General features: G+C 42.8%; 1 protein-coding gene across 1 annotated transcript in view; it reads left to right on the top strand.

Annotated features, from left to right (window-relative positions):
* UNC119 (unc-119 lipid binding chaperone) overlaps window positions 1–14,850 on the top strand; it is a 42,021-nt gene extending 27,171 nt beyond the window's left edge. Inside the window, exons 2-5 of the mRNA XM_072138249.1 lie at window positions 9,071–9,184; window positions 9,377–9,479; window positions 12,066–12,238; window positions 13,459–14,850. Of these exons, the coding sequence (XP_071994350.1) occupies window positions 9,071–9,184; window positions 9,377–9,479; window positions 12,066–12,238; window positions 13,459–13,571 (503 nt within the window). The 3' untranslated portion in view covers window positions 13,572–14,850. The remainder of the gene's footprint in view (window positions 1–9,070; window positions 9,185–9,376; window positions 9,480–12,065; window positions 12,239–13,458) is intronic.
* Window positions 14,851–22,028: the final 7,178 nt, after the last annotated feature.

The raw sequence follows: 22,028 nt of genomic DNA, 5'->3' as shown, positions 1-22,028 counted from the left end.
AGCTTATCTCTCTAGATCACTGGTCCCCAACCACCGGGCCGTGGAATACCCGGGCCCAGGCCACAGCCAAAAGAATCTTAAAAAGAGAAAATGGTGTACTTGTCTCCGACACTCCTCTTCTTCCTCCGGCTCCAGGTTCTTCTTCGCCCCGCGGCTTCCCGGCAGACGGCAAGAGGCACTTCTATGTGCGCTGACCTTGGGCACACACAGTGACCTGGCCGATAACGTCATAGTGTGTGTACTGGCAGTGAACGCAGAAGTGTGCTGGGAAGCTGCAGGGCAAAGAACCTGGAGCCGCAGGGAGAAGAGTGTTGGAGGTAAGTATACAGTTTTTTCACCTTCAGCAACTATCACATACAGAGGTAAAATAATGGTGGAAGACTACAGGGGTCCGATACCACTGTGATGAGATTTTATAATTTGTTTCCTGGAGTTGACATGAGATAGATGCCTTATGGGTAAAGGCCATAGCTCTTGACCACTCCAAGAATTCCTTCTGACAGGCCACCTCCCAGGAGCCCTGGAAACCTATCTGACCACCACCATAACTCTTCCTAAGCAGCAACCCATACACCACTAACTTCAAATGAGCAGAGGTGTGCTTTTCACACACCATGATTCACATGTGGTCAAATCTCTGGATACATCTGCCACCGGAGCCAGGGACCTGCAGAAACTATTGACTTGCTGTATAATGAGACACCTGTGTCCCTGTGGGATCATAGCCCAGACAGGTTTAAGATCTGATGTCAATCCTAAATTTCTTATTTGATCAGCCAGGCCCGGGTAGAACAGAGTGGAGAGTGGACCGGGACAAGTGGACACCAGCCCACTTTGTAAGGCTCCATCCCACACCTTTAAGAATAGTCCTGTATAGAGGAGACAAGGGTGACCTTCCTGACCGAGGGCCTGCAGGTATCCAGAGGGCCGCCACTAAGGGACAGGGGCTACAGTGCTCCTCTATTGTCACCCATAGCTTGCACCGCGCCATGTGTATAAGATTGAGTGTGCAGGAAAACATCGGGGAAAAAGACGCAATGACCTGGATTATCTCCTCCACACATACTGCGTCCCACAAATTGTCGTTGAGATGCCTTGACTGAATCCTGTGCGGTAGTGTACCACAATGTAGGGCCCCCCAGCACCAGACCATGATTACACCGCAGTCTATCAATCGAGCTCATGGCTCCATGCCACCGAAAAAAAAATCCTCCAAGACTAGGGTCCCTGGGTGACCCAGCACGCGGCCTGCAAACCCGTGAGGACCTGGTACAGTAACAGTCAGCCAGTGGTTGGAGAGGCTACAGGTGGTGTGCCTCTAGGAGGACTGTGAGAGGTGGCAGGACATGCAGAGAACTCGAAAGTCCCCAGAAATTTCCGGCAGGTCCTCCAGGTGTGCATTTATCATGAGAAGCTGTGCTGTATGCTCTTGTAAGACTAGCTGATGATCATCCATACGGACCATAGCAGCCACTCTCCCCCCAATATGGGCCACATCCCGCTTTACCTCCTCAATACTTTTTTGTGCGAGTCCTCTATGCACCTAATAAGGCCCTCTAGGTCATGGCGGGTTGGAATGGACTGTAAGTGTTCTTTCCAGTCCCAATTTTCTTCCGTAAATGGAGTGCTGGGAAAAAGCTGGTTAGCTAATGAAGTCCCATCAGAGGCAGCTGATGGTGCTGGGGAGGCAGGCTGCTGGATTGGGCTCTGACTGATGGAAGGGGAGGCCAGCGCACGTGGCGACACCATCTTGGTCCGAGGGGCTGCTATGAGATCCACTCGGGACCTGCACAAAAAAAACTTTTAATGCTGGCGGAGCCTGGTGCCCTTTGTCCATGCTTCCTGGACTCATAGGCACGGAGAGGTAAGATAAGCAGCAGTATTCCTGCAAGTCGTGCAGGAGCTTGGCTTGTGTGCGTCTTACACTGCTTTTAGCTGGCCACGCCCCCTCACAACTACTTTTTTACACAGATGTGTATATTACTTTTTAGCATTTTAATTTCGTACATGTCTAAGATAAGACCTTATGCGCCACAATGTTCCAGATATTTGCACATAGTAACACAGAATTCAGAAACCTGAACTATGTTATGTAGGGGACGTTTATGTTGTCCCTAGATCTGACACATAATATATCCAGCAGAAGACTATGTCAAGTGGAGGGGTCTGCAGGATAGACAAATATGTATTCTGTTATTGTTGATCCATCCTACACGCACATGCCTATACTGTACATATTGCAGAACTCCTAGAAAAAAACCTGGGGGCAGGCGTTACCAAAATATAAAAGGGCTTGCCTTGCTCTTGCTTCCTTTTCTGGAAGAACGTGTGAGAATGCCTCAAAGCCATAAATTGACACAACAAGAGATGTCATGGGGAAGGAGACTTTCCCTGTGACTTTAGAGGAAGTGCAGGGCCCCCTGTCCTAAAGGGCCCCCTGCATGTGGACTTTTGTGGGCAGATGATACAAATCTATATCATCTTTCACATTTATCTTCTATCTCCTATAAAATTCTCCTACAGCCCCATATTACAGATAATTACCATACTACTGTGTGTAACTACAAAGTGTTATTATTTTGCAGGACTAAAGGAGCCTCTTACTGACTGTGACTGTTCATAAAATAGTTTTATTTTGGGGTCCCACTTTTAGTTTTGCCCAGGGCCCCACTTTATCAAAAATCGGCCATGAGGAAGTGATCCCATCCCTTACACAGCAATATGGAAGAATGTGAGCGCGCCTCAGAGATGGAAGTCACTTCCTCTAGCCTAGGAAATCAGCTCTACATTGTGAGATATGTCTTAGGGTTGCTGATGAGCCCATAAATGTGACATCTTACATTCCGGCAGTGTGAAAGAGTACCAGAATTGCACATGGAAGTATAGAGTAGACCTTTTACCGGTAGCCATTTTATTTTTTATAGACCATCTGGTATGGCAGCAAGCTACATAATCCTTCTTTCCATAGCGTCCCCCATGACGGCACCTGGAGGTTGCACCTTGACCTTTGGTAGGGACAGGATGTTGCGAAGGTTATAAGGCCCCTCCTCTGCCACTGTTCCCCAGTGTATTCCTGTCCCTACCAAGGGTCAGGGTTGCGAGACCTCGTCTCTCCCTCTCCCTCGTCTTAATGTGGAAGAGGTGGTAGAGCCTAAGTCCATTCAGGACGAACTTTTTGGAGGGTTAAAATCCAAAAGGAAAAGGGTTTTTCCCATAAACCAAACCCTAAAGGATATCATCCAAGAAGAATGGAAGAATCCCGAGGGGCGGGCGAACATCACTAAAGAGTTCAGAAACAGGTTACTCTTTGACCCCAAAGAGACAGAAACCTGGGACAGCCCCCCCAAGGTAGACATCCAAGTGTCTAAGGTTGTGAAAAAAACGGACCTGCCATTTGAGGACTCTTCCCAATTAAGAGACCCCATGGACAGGAAGGCCGATGGCCTACTCTGTAGAGTCTGGGAATCTTCCATGCTTAGCCTCAAGTCTAACATAGCCGCTACTTCGGTAGCAAGGACTCTGTTTTTCTGGCTGGGGGAATTAGTAGACCATCTGAAAACAGATGCGGATAGGAATCTCCTTCTGCAAATGATACCGCTGCTGCGTTCAGCGACAGGATTTCTTGCTGATGCTTCAGCGGAAAACATCAGACTGTCAGCAAAAGAAGGGGCACTATCTAATTCAGTCCGCAGGGCTATTTGGCTTAGACAGTGGGGAGGGGATGTAAAGTCCAAGACGAAGCTCTGCAACATCCCATTCACAGGAGGCTTCATGTTCGGCGCTGAGCTAGATACTCTTCTGGAAAAAGCCTCTGATAAAAAGAAAGGGTTTCCTGAAATTAAAAAACCTCAGAAAAACTTTTCCTTTCGGAATCCCAAGGATCCTAAAGACTCCAGAGGCAGAGGAAAACAGGGCCGCTGGTCCTTCAACAAAGGTGGAAGAGGCCGAGGATACCTATTCTCCAACCTTCCACATCAATCAAAAAAACAGTGACTACCAGGTAGGGGGGCGTCTTCTTTTCTTCCTCCACAGATGGAAGACGATCACATCAAACAAGTGGATCCTGAGTATCATCAAATCAGGTTACCAGATAGAATTCAGCTCCCCTCCACAACAAAAATTTTCTTATCTCCAACCTAACATCTCGGAGAAGGACAACACAGTTATGGAAAAATCTTCAAGAACTGTTAACAATGAAGGTAATTGTTACAGTTCCCAAAGAAGAAGAAAAGAAGGGCTTCTACTCCCCCTTATTTCTTGTGAAAAAGCCAAATGGGACCCTTCGACTTACTATAAACCTCAGGCGGCTAAACAAGAACATAAAATACAAATATTTAAAGATGGAATCGGTGAAGACAGCCACCCCACTAATTCCTCCAGGCGCACAAATGTGCACTATCGACCTAAAGGACGCCTACTATCACGTCCCCATACACAAAAATCATCAGAAATTCCTAAGATTCGCGGTAGAATCGCCACAAGGGAAGGTCTGCCACTTTCAATTCAGAGCCTTGCCATTCGGAATTTCATCAGCCCCAAGAACCTTCACAAAGGTCATGGCGGAAGTGACGGCATTCTTGAGGAAAGAAGGAATCTCCATTATTCCATATCTGGACGACCTCCTCATAGTGGCAGACTCGACCCCGACTCTTCTCAACCACAGAGATCGGACAATCCGAACCCTGGAAAATCTGGGCTGGATTATAAATCTCCAAAAGTCTCATCTAGACCCTCAGAGGGAGACAAGATTCTTAGGGGTGATGTTAGATTCCAGGAGCCAAGCTTCTTTTCTCCCACAAGACAAGAGAGAATCCCTCATCTCTTTCATAGACAAATTCCAAAAGAAAAAATCATGCAGTGTCCGTTCAACCATGAGACTGCTGGGTCACTTAACAGCTTGCCTAAACTGTGTATCATGGAGCCAATTCCATATAAGAACACTACAGGCGTGGACATTAAAAATCTGGGACAAGAACTTGGAACATTTAGACTTCAAGAAGGTCATTCCTCTGGAAGTCAAAAATTCTCTAAACTGGTGGAAACACCAGCAACATCTAGAAAAGGGAATACTATGGAACCCAATTCCAGTCCTGACCATCCAAACGGACGCCAGTTCCTCAGGATGGGGAGCCGTACTACCAGACCGTTACCTTCAGGGGTCATGGTCCCCTTGGATGAGAAGACAATCTTCAAATCTAAGGGAATTATCGGCAGTGTGGGAAACACTAAAAAGGCTACCCAAAACCCAGGTAAAAAATATCAGGATCCTGTCAGACAACGTGACTACAGTGGCTTATCTACGCCGTCAAGGGGGCACAAGATCCTCGGACCTGATGGAGGTCACCAAGAAGATCTTTTCCTGGGCGGAGAATCACCTAAATTCCCTAACAGCGGTGTTCCTAAAAGGGTCAGAGAATCAGTCGGCGGACTTCTTGAGCAGAGAAAAGATGGACCCACACGAGTGGTCCCTGAACAGGGAAGTCTTCCTTTCTCTAACCCAGAAATGGGGCTCCCCGTCAATAGACCTGTTCGCTTCAAAAAAGAATACTCAAATAGAGGTATTTTTTTCCATCTCACCCAAGGACAACCCTCTAGGACTAGATGCCTTAAGCCAGTCATGGAGGACAAATCTAGCATATGCCTTTCCGCCATTTCCCCTAATCTCCAGAACCCTACAAAAAATTCAATCGAGTCAGACGACAGTGATCCTAGTAGCACCATTCTGGCCAAAAAAACTATGGTTTCCACTTCTCTTAAAATTAGCAATCTCAGGACCCATCTTCCTTCCCTGCAGAAGGGATCTGCTACACCAGGGCCCTCTTCTTCACCCAGACCCGAAGTTTCTGAACCTAGCGGCCTGGCTCCTGAAAGGGAATTGCTCCTAGCTAAGGGTATTTCTCACCAGGTCATACAGACCCTAATAGCAAGCAGAAAACCAATCACCAACAAAATATACTACAAAATCTGGGAAAAGTATATATCTTGGTGCGGGGACTTCCCCCCCGATTCCAGACAAACCGAATATCGCTAGAATTCTTGATTTTTTACAGGATGGGTTCTCTAAAGGGTTAAGACCTAATACCCTTAAGGTCCAAATATCGGCCCTAAGCGCCTGTTTCGACTTCCCCTTAGCAGAGCACAGGTGGGTGAAGAAGTTCATGAAAGCAGTCCTAAGACTGCGACCTACAATCAGATCAGATATCCCTAAGTGGAACTTATCACTAGTCCTAAACTCCCTTATGAAGCCTCCGTTCGAACCACTCTCGGAATGCAGCCTGAAGGACCTATCTCTCAAAACTTCCTTCCTTGTGGCCATAACATCTGCCAGGAGAATTGGAGAACTTCAGGCCCTATCCTCCAAAGAACCTTTCCTGATCATCTCGGAAGACAAAATAGTACTGAAATTAGATACGTCTTTTCTTCCAAAGGTAGTCTCAGACTTCCATAGAAGTCAGGAAATCGTTTTACCATCTTTCTGTAACAACCCAAGGAATGAGAAGGAAGCACTCTGGCATACTCTTGATGTCAGAAGAGCTGTCATAATTTATCTAGACAGAACCAAATCTTTCAGAAAGTGCAGAAACTTGTTTATTCAGTTTGGAGGAAAAAATAAGGGAGAGAAATCATCAAGTTCCACCATTGCTAGGTGGATAAAACAGACTATCTCTAAATCCTACCAGCTGCAAGATGAGAGTCTTTCAGAAAACATAACAGCCCATTCCACTAGAGCTATGTCTACTTCCTGGGCAGAGAAACGGGGAGCATCCATCTCCCAGATCTGCAAAGCAGCTACGTGGTCAAGTACATCGACATTTCCAAAACACTACCGCCTGGATCTACCCTCTAGCCATGACTTGAGCTTTGGACGGAAAGTTCTCCAGGCCGTGGTCCCTCCCTAGTCTATTTATCTGGTAAGTCTCCAGGTGCCGTCATGGGGGACGCTATGGAAAAAGTGAATTAGTCTCACCGGTAATTCTGTTTCCATAAGTCCACCATGACGGCTATATATACCCTGCCCTGTGTTATTAATGATGTCTGGCTAATATCTTCTAGCACTCTACCGGAACCTCCGGTGGTTATTTGGAAGACACTGGGGAACAGTGGCAGAGGAGGGGCCTTATAACCTTCGCAACATCCTGTCCCTACCAAAGGTCAAGGTGCAACCTCCAGGTGCCGTCATGGTGGACTTATGGAAACAGAATTACCGGTGAGACTAATTCACTTTTTCCAGTGGTAACAGACGTCCCGGGTTAGATGTTGCTTTCTCCTAGTAGAAATGCATGTGGTGCGTGTAGTGTAGATTTGTACAGTGTTAGCCATGGAGAGCAGAAGAGTGAAGAAATCGGGCGATATCTTTTTGATGCTAACTGAGTATATTTGATGGTGAGCTTTCAGGAATACTAGTTCTCTTCATCAGACATGTTAGTGCATAGATAATGTTTCTCCTCTCTCTCCTTTCATCACATTAATATTCAAGAATTCACTTCTGTTATTTCTTCCTTCATTATTTCCGTCTAAACTGAATAATGTTGTCCATCTGTGGAAGGCAATGCACCGGTATAAAGGGGTGGGGGTTTGGTTACCTGCGTTTTTGGGTGAAAGAGCTGACAGACTATTGTGGAATCCTGGCAACGCCTAATCCATTTCTATTTCAGGAATGCCATTTTAATGAGGCCGCAAAGCTGCTTAACCGCAGTGTGGTTTTAGTCAATCAGCATTACGAAGAACACGGTGAGCGCGTGGACAGTGGCTAACCACCCTTATTACTAAAGTGCCCCCGACTCTAGGGAGATTACTGATTTCCCTAATTTGAAAAGTGCTACTTTTAAATGGAGAAAATGTAAAATTCATCTAAAAAGTCAATTCCATGGTCCTGTGAACAAATGTGGCTTCTATTTACAATGGATCCTACAATACTCTATTACCAGATCAGATACACAGTGAAGTGAATTATAATCGGCTCTGCTGGGTTTGCTTGCTGTGTCCGGCTTTAAAAAAAAAAAAAAAAAAAAATCTTTATCAAGAATCTAGCATGAGTAATATTGGTATATGGCTATGACTTTTCTATTTGTACTCGATTTACTGTTTTTATCCCACCACTAAACAGCACCCTTAGGTAGGGTATGAAATATCCTTTCTAGTATTCTGCCTTATGTGTTCAATCTCCTCCATCTATTCAAAAAACACCTATAAACGTCATATGAAAATGAGCTGACAGATGTTCTATTTTGCCAGAAGTGAGTCACTTTTTGAAGCTGAAGGGGGTAGCATCTCTTCAGATGCCAGTATGCCTTTATACCTAGGGGATTTCTGGTAACCTTAAAGAGGAGAAAATGGTCTCTAGAATCCCTGCCCCTCCAGCACTGATGGATACATGAGGTTGAAATATTCTGCAGCCTGTGAACTTTCACTCCACAGCCTGCCACACCCCTCCATGACCTATTGGTGTGGACTTGGCATGAAGTGGGAAATAATAGCAATTACTGGCGGTTCGCATGGTGATTTTAAGCCCTGATAAATGTCCCCCTATCTATTTAACAGCCTGTATCTCGGGTTCTGTATCTCACAGATCCACAATCCTGATGAGATTTGAGAGACAAGCTTCTTATCTTTATTATAGTACCAAGAGCATGGTTCTAGCTGCTATTCAGCCCAAGGTAGGGGAGTGTGAAGTGAGGCTCCTCTTTCTGCATTCTAAAATGACTCATCACAGGTAAAAAGTGACTCTTCTCAGATCCTTTTTCATATGACCTTGAACAAGATTTTAAAAAAAAAATATAGGTAAAGGGGTGAGATTTCACATAAGAGGGAAGTTTAGAAAGATATTTTATACCCTACCAAGTGGCTGGTGGTTTATTGGTTTAAAAGCTGTTTACAGAATCCCTGCAAATGTCCAAAATCTCTGTTGCGTAGGATTAGGACTCTTAACAATACTTTTTTTTTTCCTTCTGTAAGCGGATAAATAATTGCATGTTTATTGCCTGCAATTCTTTGCCTTTTCCAGACAATTGTGAAAAAACCTTTTTTAGAGTCTGCAGAAAACATGAATAACATTTCCTTCTATTTTCAGATTACTTATGCACCCCAGAAGAGAACATTTACAAGATAGACTTCACCAGATTTAAAATCCGGGATATGGAGTCTGGAACAGTCCTGTTTGAGATCACAAAGCCACCAGCATCTGGTGAGTGATATAAATAGAAAGCGCTGTCTGGTTTTGTTCTGCTTGATAGAAAAAAAGTGAATCAAATTGATAGCAATATGAGAGTTCAAAAATGTTTTATTTTACACACATTACATATTATACATATTAAATGCGTTATTGTCGGTATTCTGACCAATTGCTAAATGTAGATTTGTTGCTTTATATTTTTAGAGCGGGAACATGGCGATAAAAAGGATGTGGATCCAAATGCCGGGAGATTTGTTAGATATCAGTTCACACCGGCTTTCCTGCGACTGCGTCAGGTTGGCGCCACGTAAGTACAACTTTATATTGCGCTGATTTAGCAAGTACTACAGAAAGTTTACCGCACACATTAGAGCTTATTCAGAAGACCGTAATCAGGGGCTGTGATCTGTCTGCACAATTTGTTGCCAGATCACTGCCCCCAGTGAGGGCTATAGCACCCAGTCATGGGGCGGTTCAGCACACGGCTCACCGGGACTGCGCGAGGTAGCAGCGAGTCTTTTTATGGAAAGGTTGCTCCTCACTCCTCCTAGCTGTGTGCTACTCCTGGGAAGCTTGCGCTCCACTAAATGTGGCCTTAGAGGGAACTCCCCAATTCTTGGCTGTGTTCGAGATTGTCCGAACTTAGGTCTTGTGTGTCTGAAAGGGTTGCACCAACTTTGCCCCATGTCTCGCTGTACATCAGCGATGGCTCACCTGTAAGGTGCATGTCAGAGGTTATAGGCTGAGATGTTTTAGCTGGCACGCAGCAAGCTGAAAGAATCCGGAGGCAGGAAAGCTCTCCTGCTGAGAGCGCAACGCAGTGCCCTGCACTAATAGAGGTAAGAGGTCTGCCATTTGCACCCCGCTCTCAGGAGAGTTGCCCCCCCTTTGGATGCTGACTCTATCTTCTCCCTTCTCTGGCTTCACTCTCTGACAGCGTCAGCATCTGGAGTTGGGGTAACTCCCTTGCTGAGGGTTTGGTGCAAATGACAGCCGTCTTACCTCTGTTAGTGTAGGCCATGAAGCCAGAGCTCCCCGACAGCACTAAGTTTATTGCAGACCTGCACCCGGACAACTGGGAACACTAGAACTGTGTCCTGTCAGCGGCAGACGGCTGGACCAAGGACCATTCCTCTGACTACAGGATAGGAGAGTCCTCTCTGGCATGTGTGGTCCTGACACTACCGCCACTAAAAGTAGCTACCAAAATCTCACCCTTCTCCCAGTGAACCCACAACGATTACCACTAAGCAATAATGGGTATAAAGAACTTCTTGTTATAGAAAAATTCATAATTTTGTGATATTTGTAGTTCTAAGTGACACCACCCAATACATGCTTGTGTTTTCACTGCCCTGTGTGATCAGCTAACAAACTTCAGGTTATACATGGCTACAAATTTTTTTCCCCTAAGCTAAAACTAAATAAAACATCAATGAAATATGCTGTACAATAAAAATTGACACCTGCAAAAAATACATTCAAAATAATATCCAAAAGATTAGGATGATGTTTAAAGATTAAAAATAAAATATTAACCATTAAAGTGTTTTGGGTATGAACAGACATTTTCCTGGATAAATCCTGATTTCACAAGCTGCAGTTAGAGGTTTGGTCTCGATGTCAGACTGAGCTTTTCCATAAATGGCTACGGAGACATCCAGATCGGTGCTATATAAGGTATCGCTCCGAGGACAATGTCAGTCAAGTACATGGACCTCGTGTCACTAAAAATGTTGGGTTTAGTCGCTAAAATAAGATTTTGCTTTCTTACAGGGTTAGACCAGTTGAAGCAAAGCAGTCATTTTGCAGTGTATATATATTTTCTTTTCCAAAACTGTTATTGCACAATAGACAAATTCAGTATTTTCCCTTCACGGCAGGGAGCCAATTCCTTATAACCTAAAGGGGAAAATCGGATGTAGATGTAGGGCTTTGTGTTCTGGAAGGGCTCCCATATCCATTGCTAGTAATTCCTATATCTCATGGTCCCATGGCATGATGAACTTCTCTGTGCCCTATTATGGAAGTGTTTCAGAATGAGAAAAGCACATTAATGTGAAGTCTGACATTTCCATGGAGTGCACGCTGGCAGCACGTGGAGCTGCACCTGGGTTATTGTCTTTGGTTTGTAGAAGTACCAATGATGTTCTTTAAAAAAAACCCTTCTGCCTTTATTCACAGGCGGTTACCTGAAGTATTTGATGGTCATTTTTGGTGCTAAAATTAGGAGAGGATCCGGCAGTAAACTAAAGTAGTCCCTCCTTTTTCCTTTACATTGCTACTGATTTCACTTCTGGCTTTTGCTTGAAGTATTGCATTAAAGAGTTGCAAATTTCTTCCAAAAAATTGCTCTGTCAGTGTGCGGGATTAACTAGACTGGACTCAATGGACATGTTAATTTTTTAGTTCCGTAGTCGGGAAAATCCTGCATGTGCATGTAGATAGTTTGTTGGCACAAGCTCGCTCATGAGCAATCAGCCTTAAGGGAGTTGGCCACTTTACCTCATGTTCCTGTAAGTGTGTGGGGCAGGATAACATGTCTCGTTCAATCCCCTGTTCTCTCCCTTCTCCCTCTGTCTAATCTAGCAGCAGCAGGAAGTGCTGGGGGAGACCTGCTCTGCTCATTATAATAGCCTGTGAAACTACAACACTGAGGAGCTCTGCAGACACCCACCAGAGCACTTCTGGTTCATTATCATAATTTTAAAAGTTTAATTTAGAAGGGAGGAGGCCATGGATATCAAATATAAGAAGATAACCACAGTCACAGTGCCTGGATCTATGAGCAAGTGTCCCGGGTTTGTCATGATGGATTTTGATGATACAATTCTTTTTAAGAGTGTTTTGTTTGTTTTAATTTTTTTAACTTGCATTTTTTTTTTACCCGCAGGGTTGAATTCACAGTCGGTGATAAGCCCATAAATAATTTTCGAATGATCGAGAGGCATTATTTTCGTGACCAACTTTTGAAAAGTTTTGACTTTGAGTTTGGGTTCTGCATTCCCAGCAGTAAAAACACATGTGAACATATCTACGAATTCCCACAACTTTCAGAAGATCTTAGTGAGTATTTCTTTCTTTACATGTGAAATCTAGGCATATTCCTGATCCTGACTTTCAAATACCATGACCAAAAGGGCTGACTCTAGGGACAATGGGCTAAGAGAAGAAAAAACTCTGTTTGCCACCACCAAACTAATAAACACACTATTCAGGGAGGGTGGGGGGACCAATTTTTAATCCGCCAAAGATGGTTGACCCTCCTTAGCAGACTATATAAACAGGGCCAGCGTCGGCACTAGGCATCCTCGGGCAATTGCCGGGGCCCAGGGCTGCTGGGAAGGGGGGGGGCACATAAGGCTGTACATAAGAAATCCAAGGGGGTGAAGGGACCTGTATATAATATAACCATGAGCGGGCTCTCTTTAAAATAGCTGTTTGGTATGACAAACTAGGAAATATTTTAGGATACTGTTTTAGTTTCTGAATCTTTAATGCGGACATGTGCGATCACTGCAAAGGGGCCCATTAAAACCAGGAGCCAACTCTGAATATAAACCTCTACCTATTAGATTCAAAACCCCATATCAACCTACACTATGTCATCCACCACCCAAAATGATCCACCCCCATTTTCTAGCCCTCTCCTAGCCCTGCTGGTCCTGTCCTCCACTCTGCTTCCAGCCCTGCTGTATGCTCTCAATATAAAATACTATTGGGTAAAACTGTCTTAGTTTTCCACTTCATGTCCACATTAGGAGGTTAAAGGGGTTGTCTCAACTTGAGAAGTTATCCCTATTCAAAGGATAATAAGAGGATCAGTGGGTGACTTCCAGGACCACTCAGTCTGGGGAACTAGTGTCCTTTTCTCTCTTATGGGTGGAGAGGTAGGATGAGGAGGAGTCCCACTATCTTAATACTTTTCTTGCAAAATACTAAAATAATTAAAATATATAATTCTTTATTGAATGTCCCTGAATTCATACTGTACTCTGCACTTAATATCCTAGTTTATATGGTCGAAAAAAGACACCTGTCCATCAAGTTCAACAAGGGAAGGCATTGGATGAACAATTCTATATAAAATAACTATTGATGTTATTTAGGTATAAAAAGGCTTCTAGACCCTTCTTGAAGCTCTCTGCTGTCCCTGCTGTGACCAGCGCCTGAGGCAGGCTATTCCACAGATTGACAGTTCTCATAGTCATGCATTTAAAAAGATAAATAATGCTATTTGCTTTTTTTTTTTTTTCTCACTTATTTTTGTATCTCTTATTTTGCAGTTCGTGAAATGATCATCCATCCCTATGAGACTCAATCAGACAGTTTCTACTTTGTGGACAACAAGCTAGTGATGCATAACAAGGCAGATTATTCATATAGCGGCGGTCCTTGATCTTGCAATGGAAGGAGGGGAAAAAAAAAATAAAACAAAAATTTTTAAAAAGCTCCAAAAATCGAAGCATTGAAAACAATCCCCTTCCCCTTTTTAGCAGTTATGTAAGGGATCGTACACAATTTCATGTAGGAAGCCAATCCAAGCTACAAGATTGTTTGCCAGTAGAAGTTATACGACTGAGCCTATACCTGTCCCTTCACTCCCGAGCCTTCTAGCTCATTACAATAGTGCAAGAACTTTTCATAACTTCCACTTTGGTCTGGACGCCTTCATATTGATATGACTGCTGTCACCGAGAATGTTTATGACTGGTTTTTTTTACCAGATGGACTCTGTGCTGAGAGGATCGGTGTCAATGGAACGAGGTCTTCTCTGGGAACAAGGACTATTATTAAAAACCATTCCAAGTTTGTCGTAGGACTGATCTGTGTCATGTCACTTTGGCCATGTTGTCAGGGGACTGTCCCGATGGGACACGGTTTTCCACACTGTATTTATTAAAAACTTAACCCACAAGAATAATGATGTTGATGGAGCTTGGACCAGACCGTTGTTAAGGAAATCCAAGCCAAAGATTGAATCTGTTCTTCCTCGTAGGCTTGCACTTGTTAGTGTTCCTTCAACATAAAATTTTCCTGGTTTTAGGCAGCGCTCTACAAGCGTTCACACAAAATACTAAGGATCTAGAACCTGATATACCAGCTAGTAGGGTGAGGGATATCATTGGAAGGGGGTTGAATAAATGTAGACTCATAAGTGGGAACACAACTAGACAACATGTAGTATACATAGCTGGAAGGAGACCTGCTCTCTACTGTGTTCGCTAGGAATCGGAAATTTGGGCATATCATGCCCCATTGCTCAGAGATGTCACCCACACCATGCATATACTATAAGCTGGAGAATACATGTGTGATTCTTATTTTTCCCCATTTTTTTTTAGCTCTACATACATTGTATGTGTAACTAATATGTCTGTATGATACAATGTACATAACACAGAATATTGAATTGTTTGAGATTTCCAGCTCAATGCTGAACCTGAAGTACATCGACCTGTCTAATACTTGACTGTCTATCTATTGTATGTGTTACACCGCTTGTAAATTTGGTGGGGCCCCAAGGATGACTGCGGGATGGCAGGAGCCCGTTTTCTCGATGGAATGTTATGTATCACTGTGTGGTACGGCGTCGCTGAGTAAAGGGTGGAAAATGTCACATGATCTGATGTGACTAATAAGTATAATTAGACTTTAATTAAATAATTTCACTCGTATCTCAGGTGTGATTCCAACTGACCATGTTCTTTGACCTTGTCTGTTTTAGAAATTTTGGGAAACATTCCAAACCTGTCGATCGTGGTGGTCATTCCTTTTACGCTTTTTGAACTCTTCAGCAGCCTGTTTTTTTTTTTTTTGGTTTTGTTACCTTCTATCAGAAATTGAGTACCATGGTGGACTTGGAACCTGACTGTTCGGCTGCTATTAAACACAATACTTAGTTTATGTGATGACCAGTAACCATTTTTGTTTTGTCTTTTAAGCGCTCCTTATTCCTAAATAATTCATTCTCATTTTATTTTGGTTAGTTTTGAAAGTGTAAGGTAAAACTTGGTTACTATTGTCAAAGTAATGACTTATAAAACACGGATGTTCTTCATCTTGCTTTGTAACTTGTACTGTGCAAAAGTTTTAGGCAGGTTTGAAAAGAGAGCTGCACCATAAGAATGGTTTCAAAAATTGAAGTGTTACGCTGTATGCACACTCAATTCCACAGGCTGCACACCTTCCACAGGACAAGAGTCCTTGCAAAATACAAAAATATGAGGACTTCATGTCCGCTGCCCAAACTGCAGCACCGGTACTGAAGCCGGTGAGTTCTGGAACCACAGATGACCTTCAAATGGGACGTTCTTGCATCATATTTATGTTCAATTCAAGGACTCCCGTCCTCTACATGGTCTGCAGACCGTGGGATTGCAGCAACATACAGGCAAATTTCCACAGACTGCACCCTGGGCAGAAAGGTTGTTCCACACATCTGGGAGAACTAACCTCAGATGCGCCAAAAAACTGGCGCCACATTTATCAAGACTTGTAGACCTTTTTTTTTTGATACTTTCGTGGGCAGAAATTTGCTGTGTGCCCAAAAAAAATAAGTTGGTGCGCCACATTGTGATGCACAGTTTAGACCAACCTACTTTATTATAATTATTATTATTATTATTTTAATAATCTTTATATAAATATAGCTTATTATAAAAGTAGGTCTAAAATAGAACTCGACAGTCCTATACTTGGCCAGAATTTATCATTACCATGATCAATCTCTTGCAGTGGAAGACTAGTGTGGTCTAGCTGTACACTGTTGGATCATGTGACACATAAATGACCCCCAATGATGGTCAAAGTTTTATTGGCCAACATCCCTCCCAGGACTCCTTGTTCTTCTGCACAATTAGGATAGATACTGATATGGTATGGTTTGTGTAACCGTCTTGCTACACAAGACATTTTTAAGACTTTTTATTTTTTTTTTATTTATGAAAGTGTTCTTTTACTTTGCAGGATTCCCCGTCCCCCTTCATACCTGCCTAAGATTTTCGCACAGTACATAGTCATAAAGGCTTTTTTTGATAACTGTGGAGAATCTATTGACGTATTAATCACTCGTTAATCCTCACATTATGCAACAAGGGACCAGTTGGATCAGTTTACTCTTCTCCTTATTTGGGCAGAATATAAGTGTTGCAAGAATATTTTTTTTTACTTTTTTTCTCATTAGCTGAGGTGTCTAGAATGAGATGTTTTCTGACACTACAAAATCGAGACGGCACAGTGTTTGCTAACACACCAGAACCTCGGCAGCAATCCAAGATGATGTCTATGAAATCTCTGTTAATGTTAAAGGGGTTAGTCACTTATAGCTAATTTTAAGCAATTTATAAACCTGTTAAACTTGGCCATTGGGAGCCGCAGGCCGCATGTCCCCCCCAACAGCGCAGCTGTCTGTATTCCCCCCTCAATCATAACTACTCCCATATTAGTGGTTGGAGTTGCCAAAGACATCTGCCCCATCCAGAAGCCAGCAGATCACCAAAAAGAGTCCCACTGCCCAAGGGTGACACAGTGTTTAGTAAAAAAGAGTCCAGTTCTAGTTATATATACAATTTAGTGGTTATACTACTTGGAGGTGACCCGAAAGACTAGAAAAAGACTGGTTGCCTGGAATTTGTTGCTTGTGAACCGGTACAGTACTGAATATCCAGAACCAACCACGTACCATTTTTATTGAACTCTTACCTGGTCAACCATGACACTACCTTTTTGTAATGTGGGTGGCCACATGCCTAATTGCGGGTGAGGGGGAGACCCCCATGGCACATACAAGGATGGAATTTTTTTTAAAATGTCTAAAACCTCCCGGACATTCTGGGAAACTTTGCAAGTATGGTGTGTTCCTGGCAACCGGGCCAGATATGACTAAGCAGTAAGATGCAACTTACATTGAAGCTTGGCCTTGGCTATAAATAAATTATAGGGAGTACATCATTATACCAGAATCTTTAGGGATACTAGGGTACATTATACAGGAAAATATAAGACAGACCTGGTCTTACAGACTTTATGATTAAGATAAAGAACATGGCAAATCAAAATCCATCATAATAAACCAAGGACATAGATCCAGTCGCTGTGACTGTGGGATCTTCTTATATTTGTTATCCATTGCCTCCTTTCTTTCAAAATCTACTTTTTAAATTATGCTAATGCATCATAAAGGCTCTGGGAGGCATCACTAGAGCCCCTCTATGCAGGAAGTTACAAAGACTGTTACACTGTCTCTCGCTCCCTAAGCCTGATGTAACCTCTCACAATGGGAGGGGGGAATGTGCAGCACGGAAGAGGGGATCCTGACTCATTAGCATAATTTTACAAGCTGATTTTAGTATGAGGGGGACCATGGATAACAATTATAAGAAGACTACACAGTCACGGTGCCTGGATCGCTGAGTAAGTGTCCCTGGTTTATCATGATCAATTTTGATGGTAGATTTCCTTTAAAGATCACAAAACCTAATGTGCCCAAGCCATACAAAAATATCCTCCTAGCTTCTCATTGTCTTTGGTAGTATATTATTGATGTATCTGGATATATTGGCTATAGGAATTTTAAGAAGATTTGCACTCTGCATCCCATATACGTTGTATTATACACAAATTTAGGAAGACCTGTATACAGATAGAGATCCCTTCATGTTATTAACCCCTTTAATAGGGTCAGAGGTTTGTGATGTTGACTAACCCTTCTACCAGTATATGCCCTATATAATGTGTGGACTTTTTACCTTTCCTGAGTTTTCATATATCCTTTGTCCACTATTGTTATACTTGCTCTCTATTTGCGATCTTGGCTTGTTGGGCGGTTCGGTTCTGAAGGTTCTTAATCGAAGTACCAAGATGTTGCATAAGCCTCATTCTACTGCCTACATACAGTCTGACAGACGGAGCCATGCACAGCCCATGGCACCCAACAACTGTGTGACTTCTGCAGAACCATTGCGCTCCTTGGCTGGGCGATTGCCTCAGCGTCTAGTCGTAGCCCAGTCATATTTTTTTTTCACGTAATGATATTTTGAATGAATTTCAGGGCTGAAAATGGTCATTGCTTTTGTAATAAAAATATCGTTCTAGTTATTTTATGAGCTAGTGATTTGTGTTTGTTTTAGAAAAACTTTTACATATCAATGAGATCTTGGAATTCAGTTTCTCTTACAGATTGCTAGGGTTTTTTTTTTTGGTTTTTTTTTTTGGTTTTTTTTTTGTTTTTTTTTTTGGGGGGGGGGGGCTAGAAATCAGTAATTGTTTGGGAGTATTCTTTCTTTATTGGCTGAAAGCTCATCCCGTCCTGTGGAGTCTACTACTGCGATTAGTTGTCTTTCGTTATTAAATGGAATTTTCTAGGAGATGTTGAAGGTTCAGCCAGGGATCACATATTTATAACCTATTTGAAGGATGATCATTATCATCTATGAACATGCATCCTTGGCTGAGTGTGCATGTGCCAGACACAATGGGGCACATTTACAAAGGGTCCGAATCGCCGGGTTTCCGATTTGCGCCGATATGCCCTGGGATTTTGGCGCACACGATCCGATTGTGGAGCATCAGCACCGGCTTTAACGTGACAGAAATGGGGGGGTTGAGGGGCGTGCCCGTCGGAAAATCCGGCAGATTCGGAAAAACTGCGGAATTTAAAAAAAAAAATGGTGTGGCAAAAATAGCACTCACATACAGCAGCGACACCTAGTGGGCATCGGGCGCACGACCTTAGTGAATCCCGGCAGAACCCGAATCAGTGTCGGAGAACGCGCCGCTGGATCGCGACTGGACCGGGTAAGTAAATGACCCCCAATTTATCCCCTAACGCTGACAATGAGAGGTCATGGTTTGGACCGGCATGCTAATTTTAGTGAGTCTAGGCTTACCTATGCAGAGATTTGAGGCCAACCTGTCATTCAGGTCACTGTGTTTTCAGCATAGTTTCCTTTTTTTCCATAATTTAATTTTTTTTTGTGTGTCATAGATTTGTATCACATCCTATATTGTATACAAACTGGTTTCCCACTATTCTGCAAAATGATCAACTCTACAAGTCCTGTGTTTCCATTGTGTACTTTCATATTAGCATATGATTTCTTTTTCGTATGTATATTTTTATTAGATGGAGTGTGAAAACTTCATTTGGAGTAAAAGTGAAATGAAAAATTCTTGCTTTTGTGTCTTTTTTTCAACATGTTTTTTCTGCAGAAATGTTCAAATGAAAAGACTTAAGGGTGCGGTCACACGTCGCGTTTACCACATGCGTTTCTCTGGAAACGCATGTGCGTTCGGGCCGAGCACCGCCCCCCGTGTGTGCTAGCATCACCTTATGAACGGACGCCTAGCGGTACATGTGACTGCGGCCTAAGTGTTAAATTAAGTCAAATTGATTAAACAATACAAAACACTCATTGAGGGTGCGGTCACGCATTGCGTTTAACGCATTGCAACAGCTGAAGAGAGGACTGCTTGTTCATGACACAGAATATTAAATGGGCTACTAGAAAATACAATTCAATCCCTCATATAGCTTTGTAAATGGAAAAAAAAATGTAGAGTGAATAATAGAAACCCTAAGGGTGAAGACACACGTGACGTTTTTAGGCCGTTTTTGGGCCGTTTTTAGTTAGGTTTTTAACGATGTGAAAACGCACTATGGGTTTTTTAACGCATGCGTTTTTAACGATGTGAAAACGCACTAACTAAAAACAGCCTAAAAACGCCATGTGTGTCTTCACCTTAAGGCCGCTGTCACACGTACCGCTAGGCGTCCGTTCATAACGCGACGCTAGCGCACAGGGGGAGGTCCTCGGCTCGAATGCACATGCGTTTCCAGAGAAACGCATGCGATCAGCTTAACAATCGCATGCGTTTCCCTGGAAACGCATGTGCATTCGGGCCGAGGACCTCCCCCTGTGCGCTAGCGTCGCGTTATGACGGACGCCTAGCGGTACGTGTGACCGCGGCCTAAAAAACCTTGGGGGAGATTTATCAGAAGTGTCTGAGGTGCTTATGGAAACCAATCAGAGCTCAGCTTTCACTTTTATAACAGCTGTGGGAAAATGATAGCTCAGCCCTGATTGGTTTCTATAGGCAACTAGAACAGTTTTACCTCAGGCACTTCTGATAAATCTTCCCCATTGTCTTGAAGGAGTTAAATCATATGGAGCAATATTTTTTTGAGATTTTAGATGACTTCTCTTTCAATTGCTCCATTTAAGTTAGGGCTCGGCAAATTTAATGGAATACGTCAGATCAGTTTACTGTTCTAGTGCATCACAATTCAGGTTTTTATCAGTACCACCGAAACTTGTGCTGTCACCCCTCTATTGGGTTTAGTATAGCCGCCTCTATACTAAGTTTGATTTGGGGGCATCGTGAGCAGTTCAGTCATCGTGATGCCTTTTGAATCCTCCATTACATCAGAGACAGGCGTGGGGTGGCAGGGGGCACATTTGGCCATGTGCGGGGACGGTGCTTATCATTGGGGGCCTTCACTGAGAAAAACCCTAATAACAAATTGTAATAAAACAGAAATATCTTCCCGGCTCTGGTCCAGCATGGTGCCGCCACACATGCCATTCTCTGCCTGCTGGAGAAGCCATAGTTTGCTACCTTGAGTTCTTTTGCATTATTAAACTACCATCACCCTCAGGGTGATGCCACACATGACGTTTTGAACCCGTTTTTGGTCAGTTTTTAAGCAGTCAGTTAAAAAACGCTTGTGTTTTTGAAAAATGCGCTTTTGACCAGTTTTAATTAAGATAATTGGTAAAACCTGTCAAAAACGCATGCGTTTTTAATGTACTACTTAAGAACTGAACAAAAACGGGTTCACCCTCAGTATAGCTTCACCCTCAGTGTTTGAGGTGCTCTTTTCAGAATTACCTCTTTAATGAAAAAATTCACCAAATTACATTTATAAAAAAAAATGAGCAGAGAAGAGTCACTTTTAGAGGCTAAATGGAGGGGGGTGGAGGTCAAATTGTAATAAAAATAAAAAAAAATATCATCTTTCAGATCGCACTAGGATTGCGGTTCTGTGTTCCACAGAATTAAACATACAAACAGTTCAAGGAATAGGCAGGAACTGGATCTTTAGTTGTAGCTCACAATTACAAATAAGTCTATAAGTGTCTTTATCTCTGGTTCTGTAGCTCACAGAACCAGAGGCCTGATGCGAGGTAAAAGGTGAGATGACGCTCCCCTTTCAGACAATAAAAGTGACTTGCCTCAGGTAATACATGACTCTTCTCTGCTTATTTTCACATCACATTTAAAGTGATAAATAGGTCAACATACATATACATGACGGAAAGTACAACTCACATCTGATGACAGAGTCTCGTCAACCTATGGGCACTTGCTTTGATTAAAAAAATAAATAAATAAAACTACAAATATAGTTTTTAAAGAAAGAAATGTCACCCTCTAGTGTCCATCTTAAATAACTACATCACATACGAGCATCTTTAACATGTGTGCTGTTGGAAATTTTTACAGTTCACAAAAGTCTGTGCTTAGAGATCTGGTATCCAATGTCACTGCTTTAAAGGGGTTGTCCAGGAAATATATATATATATGTCACCCTCCAGTGTCCATCTAACATAACTACACCACATACGCCATACGGAGAAATCTATACAGTTCACAAAAGTCTATCTGGTTTCCAGTCTCACTGCTTTAAAGGGGTTGTCCAGGAAATTAAATAGATTACATCATAATCAGTTTAGATGTGGTTTTAGGTTCAAATTTTTAATTCAGAAGGTGAAAGACATTTATTAAATTGGTTTCATCTACAAAATAAAAAACTGCTCCAAAAACAGAATACTGCCCTTTAGGACACAATTGA

Source organism: Engystomops pustulosus, chromosome 2 (assembly GCF_040894005.1).
Source record: "Engystomops pustulosus chromosome 2, aEngPut4.maternal, whole genome shotgun sequence".
Taxonomy (NCBI): domain Eukaryota; kingdom Metazoa; phylum Chordata; class Amphibia; order Anura; family Leptodactylidae; genus Engystomops; species Engystomops pustulosus.
Note: the sequence above shows the minus strand (reverse complement) of the source record. Positions and strands in the feature narration are given on the sequence as shown.